The 11,869-nt window shown below is 43.4% G+C and overlaps 1 protein-coding gene and 1 long non-coding RNA gene across 3 annotated transcripts in view; both read left to right on the top strand.

Annotated features, from left to right (window-relative positions):
* The first annotated feature begins 357 nt into the window (after positions 1-357).
* LOC116439344 lies at positions 358-3,624 on the top strand. Its single transcript, XR_004238131.1, has 3 exons — positions 358-512; positions 1,581-2,208; positions 2,459-3,624. It is a non-coding gene; the product is annotated as an uncharacterized LOC116439344 (long non-coding RNA).
* A 4,980-nt stretch (positions 3,625-8,604) lies between these two features.
* PRKAG2 (protein kinase AMP-activated non-catalytic subunit gamma 2) overlaps positions 8,605-11,869 on the top strand; it is a 213,367-nt gene continuing 210,102 nt past the window's right edge. Inside the window, exon 1 of one of the 2 annotated variants that reach the window (XM_032098701.1) lies at positions 8,605-9,263. In XM_032098701.1, the coding sequence (XP_031954592.1) occupies positions 9,162-9,263 (102 nt within the window). In that variant the 5' untranslated portion in view covers positions 8,605-9,161. The remainder of the gene's footprint in view (positions 9,264-11,869) is intronic. The other variant, XM_032098710.1, reaches the window with a different exon arrangement.

Raw genomic sequence — 11,869 nt, 5'->3', positions numbered from 1 at the left:
GCCCCTGCTCTTCACTCTCCTCCAGTATGTAAATCCTGTGCCATCCCTACATGGGATTCCTGACTTTCTTGCCCTGTCATCCAGCAGTAGCACTTTTTCACACTTTGTGGCAGACTTTCTTGGTCTGTAGAAGTGGATATAATCTTGACATCTGCTCTTTCCAAGCAGATGTTTGTATCCCATGTCTCATGATTCCAGCAGGCAATTGCACTGTATTGATGCTCCCTTTCCCAGCACTTTGCGTGAGCTTCTGACTGTGTTCTCATGCACTAAAACAAGAGAGATTCCTGCTGGTTGCTTCTGTTTGTTTGGCTCTCTAAGCTGACTGTTGAAGAAGGAGTAAAGAACACAAATAGGGAAGTCAAATTGTCTTCAAATAACCTAAATTCAAACTGTTGTTCTCTGTGCTCTCCCTGCAGAGTTGAGTACCCAGAGAGCTGAGAGGACTGGCTGCTTTCTGCTGGAAGTTAAGTTGGCCCAAAATGGGGACCTATCAGTTACTATCTACAAAGGTAAGAACTACTTTCATTTTATGGAGGATATTCAGCAGAAAATACTCTGATTGCATGGCCAGCATAACTCTGAGGATTCATGTTAGTTACCTTGTACCCTTCATATGTAAATTCATGCCTATCTAGGAATATTACAACTATAACCTTTTCATCAGTAACAGAACACAATCAATTAATAATTTTGTTTGTTCGTTTTGCCATCTGTCCTCAACATCTGGAAGTTCTCCTTGAGCCATTCCTTTTCTTTAACTCACTTTTTACCTTCAATGTATCTACTGAGCTTGCATGTCTCTCTAATGTTAACTTGCAATTTTTCATTTAAAGACTCTGAAGTCCACGTACTTTGCATAATAAGACAATCAAAATTTTAATCAAGAATAAAATAATAATCTTAATGAAGCTACACTGAATTATATTAACTATTTTTTGGATTCACTGTGGGGACCACTTTTATGTTCTAGGGCCATTTCTAGATAGCTGTTGCTTCTAAAGATCTTCTGATAAGATTTTAGACCCTCTTCTTAAGAAAAACAATAAAAATAAAATGATTTTGAGGTATTTTGTATTTATAAACAAAAATTCTTCCTGACATGAAATTATGTTATTATAAACCTTTCCTTACTGTCATTTTCTCCATTTTCTAACACTGTTAGTCAGATCCAAAGCTATTCTCCTGGCTTTAGAATCTGACTGCATGAAATTTGTTAAATCTGCACTTGCTATGTTATAAATATATACTTATTTTGTAATTACATCAGTGCTATGGTTATGTACAATCTGCAGTCTTTAACTGGACATATCCATCACCATTCATGTGTCAGAATGTTTTGCTAATAATCAAGACCCTTGGTACCTTCATCATTGTACATCTGAGGATTCCTCCTTGTATGGCTCATTTTCTGCCAAAACCAGGAGTAGTATAGTGGGAAGGAACTGTGTTGGTCTCTTCCTATGGAAGTGGTCTCCTGACAGGCATTGAAAAGGCTGAAGAATAACTTCAGTTTAGTTTGCAGAGAGCCCAGGCATGCAGGAAAGCCAGGAGCTAACATTTCCATCCTTTTGGAACAGGTCTGAGCTGCAGATCTCGGATGGTACAGCAAGGCTTTTAGGAAAACTCTTACCTCTCAGACAGAGCAGCCATGACCAAGCTTCCTACTGGCAATGACCCCTGACTGGTGTTAATTCCTGAACCATGCCTTGGCAGTGTCTTGGAGAGCTGCAGCAGGCAGCCTGAGCCAAAGCTCTGCAGGGACTGTGAATAATTTAACAATCAGGACAGTTCCAGGACAGTGCTCAGGCCTGTGCCCTGGTGCTCTGATTTGCTGGTGGAAATGACAGTTCTGAACCACCTTTCCAACCTGTCACCTTTTGTCCTGGGGAGATGGCATCTTGGATCTGCATGGATGCACACTAAACACCTGCTCATCATGATTGCCTGTGCCCATCACATCACACATGGAAAAGCATAAAAACAAATCCTGCAGCACCTCAACTACACGGAATAGGTACCTGGGATTAAAGAAAGTGTTGGCGTTGTTGCAAACAAGCCTACTTTGGAAAGACTGTGCTCTTAATACAAGAGAAATACGATTTATTTATGAAAACAAGGAGGAGTTGCCATTCACCTTTCATGCTTTTTAGATGTTTGGTTTTTGTTGCACACATGTTGTGATACCCATAGGTCCTGGATACCAAGGTGAGTAGCCAAGCAAAGTTTTGGTGCATTCTGATCCTCTGGAAGCCATTGTGCAGAAGAGGTTTCATATCACTCTGCTCTTTCTTCCTGTTTTTATTCAGTCCTCTGTCTCATCCATAAACTATCACCTCCTCATTGATCCTTCACACATAAGATGGTTCCTGGGGCTCTCCTGTTATGAGTTAATACCATGTGAGATAACATGTTTGGATTGTCTTACAGCTGTTGCAATTTTGCTTTCCCTAAACAGAGTCTTGCCACAGGTCACAGGTCTTAGCTGGAGGTCAAGTGGAGGAACACTGTTACAGGTGTGTTCTGGGACACTGTGCAACCAGTACCTTGCAGCATAACAAATTTGAAGTTGAACATGCAAAAATTATTTTCTTCGAGATCTTACAGACCATCCTGGAGTCGACTGCTTATGATTGCTTTGGAAACCTCACCTCTTTTTTCATCTGCACCATCAGGCAGTAACAGCTGATGTTTTGGGACAGTCTCACCCTTTTCACTCCAGAAGGAAAGTGGTGTTCCTGCCCACTGTCCTGTCTGAGGCCCAGCACACTCCATGCCAAGGGATAAATTCTGGTATTATCACACAGAGAAGGCTCACAGAAAGTGTGTTTGTAATTCTTCAGCTCTCTGAATTCTTCCCAGTTCACTGGGAAGAACATGGAAGTACTTTCAGATTCGCGCTGCTGAAAACACTTTTTGTTCTTATGTCCACACATATCTGGTAGAACCACGTCTCTGCCTCCTTTAAATGTTCTTTTAGCTAATGTACTGCATTATGCATATTGTTGGAAAAGAAAATGAAAAGCAGACTCCTCTTGAATTCTATCTGTAATTCTCTGTGTTAATTTGCACAACTGACAAAAATCACTCAATATGGGAAATGAATCTTCTTCCACTGGTTTTGCATATAATCTGTTATATTAAATTTTGATTGAGGTTATCTGTCTAACTTGTAGGCCTATATATGCAAATCAAAAGCTCAAAGTATTGTGTTTGGCTAACAGCCAGAAATTCTGACTCACAATCAGTATAAAATACAAAAGAAATTTTTCTGTATCAGTAAGGAGGAAATTAGATACTTTAAAAAGGCTTTGTCATTTCTTCTATGACTCTTAAGCACTTAGAAAACTTCAGGCTGAACAGCATCATTCCAGTTAATGGAAATTTTTTTATATATAGAAACCAATATAAAAAAATAATGTCTCATAAGGTACTTCAATTATTGGAAGGTTCTCCTGGCTCTCAGAACCAACAGAGGTTGTGTGAACTTTGAAAAATCAGCCTCAAGGTCTTTTATCAAGCTGTTGTGGTTCAAACAAGAAATGTGTTTTTCATATTTGTACCTAGCCAGGTCTCCCAGACACTTTCTAGCAGAGATGACAGAGAGTATTATTCTTATTTTACTCTTACAGTGTAGAGATAAAAATGAGAAACAGAACTTACCTGTCAACATAGTTTACAGAACAGTGCTGGCACTAATGCAACCACACAACGGGGTTCAGGTCACAGCACCATGCACCCATCTCATTTCCTGCACCTGCATCTGTTCCTGTGGGGTCAGTGCTCTTCAGCATGAGGGAAACCTCGTGGGGATTGTGGCTCTGGAGCCATGAAGATGGGACACAGTAAGGCAAGCACTGCAGCTTCCAAACAGGGAGCCTCCTGCTAATCCTTGCACCGGTGCCTGTGCCACAGCCTTCTGTGTACCAAATAAACCCATTCCATGAACCTACTCATTTTCAATGAAACTTTTTGATACCCAGGATCAGTTGTCAAGATAGAGAAGATCTGCAAGTGAAAAAGGAAGTTAACTCAAAAAACTGCCCCTTTCTTTGGCTGTTTGAGAGAAATTAACAGTCAGATTAAACTAGAGAAACAGCCTAGAAAGTTCCTATGAAACTGCTTCTCTCTCACTTCCTCTCCTCTGCGTTGTGGTCCGGATGAGAAGACATCACAGTGACTCAGTGGATGAAGCAGTGCAACAGCTCCGGAGGGAGTGACCAGCACCCAGCAGAAATGGTGTGACAGGAAGGAGGGAGCTGTAGGGGAGACTGTGCTGCTGAGCTTCAGGTGACAAGAGAATTCATTGCAGTAACCACTCACGTACCAGAAGGTGTCTGACAGCCTGGAGAGGAAGCACAGCCATCCCTCCACACAACCTTATCTTTCAGCATAAACATTTGTCACTCTTTGCTGCTGTTATGTTCCTGGGGACCTTCTGGGGACAAGAAGCTCCTCTCATTAACCTCATTATCTCACCTTGCTTCAGCCACTCAGGCTTTCCTGGCAGACTTGCAATTTCTCTTGCAAATTTCCCCATGGAAGGCAATTTTAATTGCAGTTTTGCTGAAAACAATGCAATTTAGCTGTCTACAGGAATTTCCTCACGTTGAATCTATATTCTATTTGGCTTGAAATCTGTGCCCTGCACTGTGCTAAGTGTCAGCAGGTAGCAGGTGAGTGTGGGCAGACAGATGTTGGGGCTGTGTCCTCTCTGGCCTCTACAGAAGGCTTGTGCAGGGACTACTGCATCCCAATACTGCATCAGGTTAATTAGATTTTTCTGGGAATTAAGTTAAGGAGCCCTATGCAGCAGGGTCGAATTCAATCTAATAAATGTGTTGAACAGAAACTGAGCAATTGACTTCAAGTGCGCTCAAGGAACTGAGTGGCAAATTGGAGAACAGAGAAAGATGGAGAACAAAATCAGAAGGATGAGAACAAGAGATGAAATGTGAAAAGAAAGGGACAGGCAGAGGAGGAAGTGCAGAGACCAAGATGACCAAATATTAACATAAGAAGAGAATAAAGAGAAAAACTGCTGCAATGAAGCACAGGTAGGTGCTGGGATATTGGATACCAGTAACAGCCAGACAAGGTCTTGGGCATCCAGATTTCAAAATATCTTGATTTTTACAGATTTGTCTCTAAATCCTGAAAGCATTTTAGAAAGGTTTGAAAGTCCCAAATAAGAATACATATATACATATCATTAAGAAATAATGTGGTTGATCTGAGAAATCATAATATTTATCCTGGTATGGAATATGCACATGGTAGGAAATTTAGTTCCCCAAAATGGGACTTCTGCAGGGTTTTGTGCCTAAAATATACCTACAGATTGCATGTGTGAACAATCTACATTAAATGCTCACAGTAAGATTAATATGTCATCTGCAGAGGAAAAATACTAGTTTTTTTCACAGATAGCTTTTTTTTCTCTAATACAATGATATTACTAACAACAAACTTTAAAGCATTACCAAAAAATGCTTGTTTTAATAAAGATTTAAAACCCACCAGCAACTCACATAGCTCTCTCCATTCACCACTTTTTTTAGACACACTTTTTCATTTAACCATAAAGTCTTTAAAAAATCTCGACATATTGCATGTGAAATCTCAGCACAAAAGTTTGCTGGTGACATATTATTTTCCTTACAGCAACTATAATCGATATAACCAAGGCTCAAAGCAAAGTTTTATGGCTATTTTATAAACTTAGGAATGTACTCAGGGAAATTTATTATGGAAAAATTGACTCAACCTGTATTTAAGGATTAACTATGGCAAGTCCTGTGGCAGGGTGTAGCCCAAAATGTGCTGCTTCTGCTGAGTTACAGGTAGGGCTGAGTTACAGTAATGGGGAGCATTCAGGTGGTGTAGGGGAGAGGCAAAGTGTGGCTGGTGTGTTTGAAATGCTGTTCTGCTTTGCCCCCCTGAGAGGTCATGAAACCTGTAGGTATTTGGGTGGTAAGTGTGGCTGCCCCATCCCTGGAAGTGTTCAAGGCCAGGCTGGGTGGAGCTCTGAGCAACCTGGTCTAGTGGAAGGTGTTCCTGCCCATGGCAGGGGGGCTAGAACCAGATAATCTTTAAAGGTCTCTTCCAATCCAAACCACTCTGTGATTCTATGATATTCTCCAAAGTGTTTTAGTACCCATTTGTCTCTGAAATTAGTAATTCAGATGCTTACATGCATCTGAAAACATGGTTGTTGGTAGTCAAATTGATCAAAATAACTTTAAATCTCATTAAAAGATTACAGTGTTGTTTGTTCATATACTGCCTACATTTATCCATGAAAGACAAAAAGCAAAGAAAGATAAGAACATGGTGCCTTAATCTCTGAAATAATTGGTGATTATTTTATAGCAGGGTCTTATTAACACTTGATTTTACAAGGAGTCAAGGTCCTGAAGTCTAGCAGCTGTAGGAGGATTTTGGCTTTGTTTTGTTGTTTGTTGTATTTTTTGTGGTTTGTTGTTTTTTGGTTGTGTTTTGTTGTTTTTTTTTTTTTTTAATGTGTCTCTAATCCTCAGAGCTGCAATGAAAAGTTTAAAAATATGACTGAAGGATCAAAGGTCATATTTGAGATCTTAGAGGGTCAAAGGAAAAAACATAAGAATAATCCCTTATTGTGGTATTCTGAAAGTTATAAACATGCTTAAGGCAATATGCTGATGGAGAGAGGTTGATTTGTGGGTTTTTTAGGTTTGGGAGTTTGGTAATACTGTCTTTACATCACTTTCTGAAGCTTCTTTTACAATAACCACAATTATTCATATAAACAATCTAAAAGAAGAAAAAAATAATTTAAAAAAATTTTAAAATTTAAAACACTAAATGTAGAAAATAAATTATAATATTGTGGGAAACAATTTTGCATAAACAAGGGAAAGGACTATTTATATGGTGGATTCTATTCCACCTTGAATGTTTGCTAATTTAATGAAGAATGGCCAGGAGATCTGCTTGCTTGCGATAACCAATGCTAAAATCCTTCTAAAGAAATTCTACCCTTTTCTTCCCTAATTTCTTAACTTTCAAGACCACAGTAGCTAGAAAAATATTTTGACAGTTTTTTTCATAGGCACGCTTATTAGTAATTTTTTCATTTGTTTATTCCAGTCATTCCCATATCCCTTGGCAACAGCACTTTGTTGGCAGAGTTCATATAAATGCTGGGAGAAAGCAGGTTTTATAGACCCATTCACATCCCTTCCTGACCTGGTGTCAATGTTGTTAACCCCTCTCTCATTTCCAGGTCTGTTTCCTTCCATGATATCCTGTAGGAACCTATAGGACAGTTGTCTATTACATTAAGAAAAGGGGTCACATTTTTATTTAATTCTGTATGGTTTTAGAGAAGTGGCTACAGACTTTACACCTGACCGAGCTTTGCACCTGTTAAATACAGAGACTTCCATAAGGAGGGAAATAAATCTTAGTTCTTGTATTTCTTGATGATAACCACTGCAACCCTGTATTTTTTCAGAAGATTTTTGAGGAAAACTCTTCCCCCTTCTCTCCTCAATCGTTGTTTTATAGAATCCTCTGTGATTTGTTGGGAGCGATTACAGTGCAGGCTTTGTGAATACATACACGCACGGCTTTGAACCCAGGGAAAATCTCAGTTTAAGTGCTGTGATCAAAGGTCTGTGGCTGTAACGGGCTTGGTCTTATCCTCAAATTCAGTCCGTGTAAAAAGGTGCAGAGATCGTCAAGGAAAGAGCCACTTCTAAAACAAACTCTCATATTTTGATGCAGAATGTATGCTTGTTTCTATGCGTATAGAAACCACCTGCTGTTCTAAAGAAAAGACACCTCTCTCTCTGCTGTCCCAGACTCTCAGCCCTAGTGGCAGCCTGGCACCAAGGGTGGCACTGCCCTGGGTCTGCCCTGAGGCAGCAGAGCAGCCACAGGTGAAGCTTTTCCTTCTCTGAGACTCTGTGACGCCAAATCCATTCGCCCGCGGGGGCCGAGCTGCCTCTTTCGCTCGGCTGAATTTGCAAGCGCGTTGAAGGCTTTTTGGAGGGAGGGAGCGGAAAAATCTACGATCAGGAGTGGACTGCGGCCCTCCTGGGCTTGGCACACGTTTCCTCTCAGCCCGGGGGGGGGAAGGGCAGCGGGGGCTTTGCCCAGCGGGAATGAGCCTGGCGGGGCCCCCCTCCTTGCCAAGCGCCATCCCGGGGCCGCTGCAGCGGGCGGGCTGGGCTGCGGGGAGCGCGGCTGGGAAGCGGCTGCCTCGGGGGAAAGAAATAACCCTCCCTGAGGGCACAGCCGGGAGAAATCCTGCGGGGCGGGAGGCGAGGAGACAGCCTGGGAGGTCGGGAGGGAGAGGAACCGCGCCGCCTTTGGGCGTTTTTGGCAAGGTGAAACCCAGCCTTTTCGCCCACCTCCGTGCTCCGGCAGCCCGGGGAATGCAGGCACAGCTCCAGCTCCTCTCCCCCCGCCAAGGGGCCGCCAGGGCGGCCCGGGGCGAGCGGCAACCGCGGAGAGCGGTCCGACTGCGGGAAAGTTGCGTGGTGCTCGTTTTGCAGCTCCTGGGGACCCTGCCGGGCTCTCGGAGCGCCCGGGCACCTCCTCCCATCCTCCTGCCTTCCTTCCCTCCCTCCCCCGCCCCCCCCGGCTCGGGCTCCCCGCGGGAGTCCCCGCTCTGCCAGAAGCGTCGCCCGCGCGTCTTCCCCTTTTCGGGGTTTTGGGGGTTTTTGGGTTTTTTTCTCTCTCTCTCTTTCGGTGAGAGTGCGACCGGGCTGGACGAGGGGAAGGAAACTTTCTCCCCCCCTCCTCCAGGATGCTCCGGATATTTTTGAAAGGGCGGAAGAGTGAGAAAGGGAGCAGCGTCTGTGAGGGCATCTCATGCTCCTGCGAAGGTCCCCCCTGACACCTCGCTGCTGGGATTAAAGACCGGAGCTGGAGAAACTCCTCCCCCTCCCTGGCTTTTCTCATCTTCCCCCCTCCGCTTGCCTCCCCCCCTTCCCGCTTCCCCAAATTTCCTAAGGCCATTAGGAAGGGGGAAAAAAAAAAAAAAAGAGAGAGAGAGGAAAGAAAAAAGAAAATAAGGAGCCTGGACTAACTGCGGCCCGTGGGACGGTGGGGAGAGGTGGAAGAGGAGCCTCCCTCTCCAGATCCATCGCTCAGCACCGCGCTTGGGTGAAGGCATGGGAAGCACTGCCATGGACAAGAAGAAGGATGCCTCCAGCAGCAGCAGCAGCAGGAAAAGCTCCAGCCACAAGAAACTCATGTTGCGACTGCACATCCCCGTAAGTGGCTCCTTGCTCTTCCTCCCTTTCGGCAGCTGGCGTGGCTTGGGCATGTTTTTCTCTGACATGGTGCGCAGCGAAAGGCAGGGAGAGGTGTTTCCTGCGCCGAGCTCTGGAGTTGGGGCATGCTGGGCTGGGGGTGCACTCCCGCAACAGGCGAGTCCTCCACATCTGGCGTGGGCTGAAGAGTGGGGTCTTGGCCCCCCGTGCAGTGCTGGGAGCTCAGGATGCAGTGTCCGTGGCACGGAGGAGTATCTTCACTATCCTAGTTTCAGAAGTGACTCTTACTCCCTGCTGTACAAGTGCTCATGTGCCTTGGGCTGTGGGTTTGGCTCAGTTGATCTCACCCAGTTCCCTCTCACACTCGCAGCACCGTTTAGCAAAAGGTCTGTTCACCCCCAAACTCTGGTTTTAACATTTCCAGGTTCGGCTCCGGGAACTGTCCCTGCCTGTGGCTGAACCCGGGTTTAATCTGACTCTTCCCTCTCTCTCAAAAGTAATCCACTTCTGAATTTCCCAGGGCTGGGCAACCCAGAGCTCGCTCAGATTTGGATCCAAGCAGTCTGGTCATTGCCGAAAGAGCAGGGCAGTTGTATTCACAGTGGAGCAGACTAGTGAGCCATGCAGTCTGTTCACCAGCTCTGTTTTGTTTTGTATATTCCACTATAAAGTAACACACAAGAAATTAGAGTATATAGATACGGAATAACCACAGATCAAAAGTTTCTATTTCTAGTGAGTACTAAAAGGCTGACTGGCTGCATCTTCAGAATTACATGCCTCTCAAAACTTAGGTTATTAGTTTTTTACTATTAGATTATTTTACTATTAGGTTGTTCTTGTGATCTATGTAGCTATTAGTTTTCTATTCTCAGTCCTGATGTACTTTTGGTTTCAGTGCTTCTGGCAAGAAATGACAAAGTCCTTCTATCTTTCCTGTGCACTCTGTGTTTTATTGATTGTTGGTGTTTATGGTTTTTTTGTTTATTAGTTTGTTTTAAATCTCATTATCTCAAAGTGGGAAACAGTTCTACCCGTGTCTCTGCCAGGCCACCAAGGAGCAAAAAGATATTTCTGGTTGTAAGTTTTTCCTTTGTTTTAGGAAAGAATAAGAAGTCAAAGCAAATTTATTAGGTGTCTTGAGTGTGTGGAATAAAATGGAGGAAAAATACATGACTCTTCTGCAGATTTTATTTTTCTCTGGGGAGGAATGCAAGCCCAAGAGCACAAGCCAAACTTCTGGAGCTCTGAGTGCATTCAGTACTAGAAGAAAAGGGTCTGTTTCTGCTAACATGGGTGTTGCCTATGTATTTGTGACAGAAGATTTTAGGCAATAAACTTTACCATGTTGCCAGTAGTACTTCACAATAGGGATGTAAAATACCAGCAAATAAAATGTACCACACCAAAGCACCACTCACCCTGTGCTCATTATTCCTTCCCACCCTGCCTGCAATATTGTCTCTGCCATCTCTTTCCACTGCCCCCCCCCCCACCTCTGACTCAGTCTAGCCAGAAACTCTTGTGGCAGCTGCATCCCCACTGCTGCTCCCAGGAGCTGCATTTTCTGCCTGCTCAGGAGCCATAGGTAGTTTTGGAGTGTCCTGTGATTGTTGCAGGATTTTACACCATCCAACTGGTGTTTTTGAAATCCCTGCTCACCACCAGATATCTGTGACCACACCAGAACTTAGAACAATTTTCCTCCTTTTATGGTGTGAAGCTAACATGAAAAAAGTACCTAAGGAACTCCTTTGCACTAAATCATTATTGATAGAGGAATGCTAACGTTTTTGCCTAATTTTCTCCCTAATCCGTGGACAACCTTTCTTTATGAGTGTTGCCTTAGTTCTGTCTTGGATAGAGCATTTTTAGTAGTGGGTCATAATTTTTCGTGTTCATCCATCTCTTGGCTTTTTGCTCTGCAGTTTGTCACCTGGGTAATGGCAGTGATTCAGATACAAGCCTGCAAATGCCTGATGTTGCACTGAAGTCAACATAAGTTTTGTTGTTCACCCAGTTGGAAGTGATTCAAGATTTAGTAATGAGATAACACCTTCAATCCTTCCTCTCCATCCCCAAGATATGATCCTTCTCTTCCATTCTACATCGTTCTAACATTCCTTAAATGGACTTTGGGCTGGCCAGGGTCTTTCAGGTTGTACGCACATTTTTAGTGGTTTTCTGTAATCTGGCAGAGTTTGAACATGGCTGTGCTGTAAGAAAGAACATTTTTCTCATTCTCCTTACTTGACAGTGGAATCTGCATTTGAAAAGATCTGTTTAGACTGTTTTTTTTTCTCTTTCATAACGTTGTCTTGGCTGTTGTTTTGAAGCATCATTCCTATTATTTCAGTGGCGCCTGTCAGTGTAGCTGTAGTTGTCAAGGGAGCTTTCACCAGACAGTAATTTTTATTTTGTTCATCCTCTTCTTTGTGTTTCTGAGATCATGTTTATTGCTGAGGCATGTAATTCATGCTCATTTGGATCTTCAAATTAGCTACAAGAGAAGAGCTAACAAGGTCTGAGTAGGAGAGGAGAGAGGAGTCAATTCTGAAAGAGAAAGCGATAGGACAGAGAGGTACTGTTGTGATGCAGGCTGGCCT

This window comes from Corvus moneduloides, chromosome 1, assembly GCF_009650955.1.
Source record: "Corvus moneduloides isolate bCorMon1 chromosome 1, bCorMon1.pri, whole genome shotgun sequence".
In the NCBI taxonomy this organism is placed as follows: domain Eukaryota; kingdom Metazoa; phylum Chordata; class Aves; order Passeriformes; family Corvidae; genus Corvus; species Corvus moneduloides.
The sequence above is the reverse complement of the archived record's forward strand: the minus strand, read 5'-3'. Positions and strand labels throughout refer to the sequence as shown.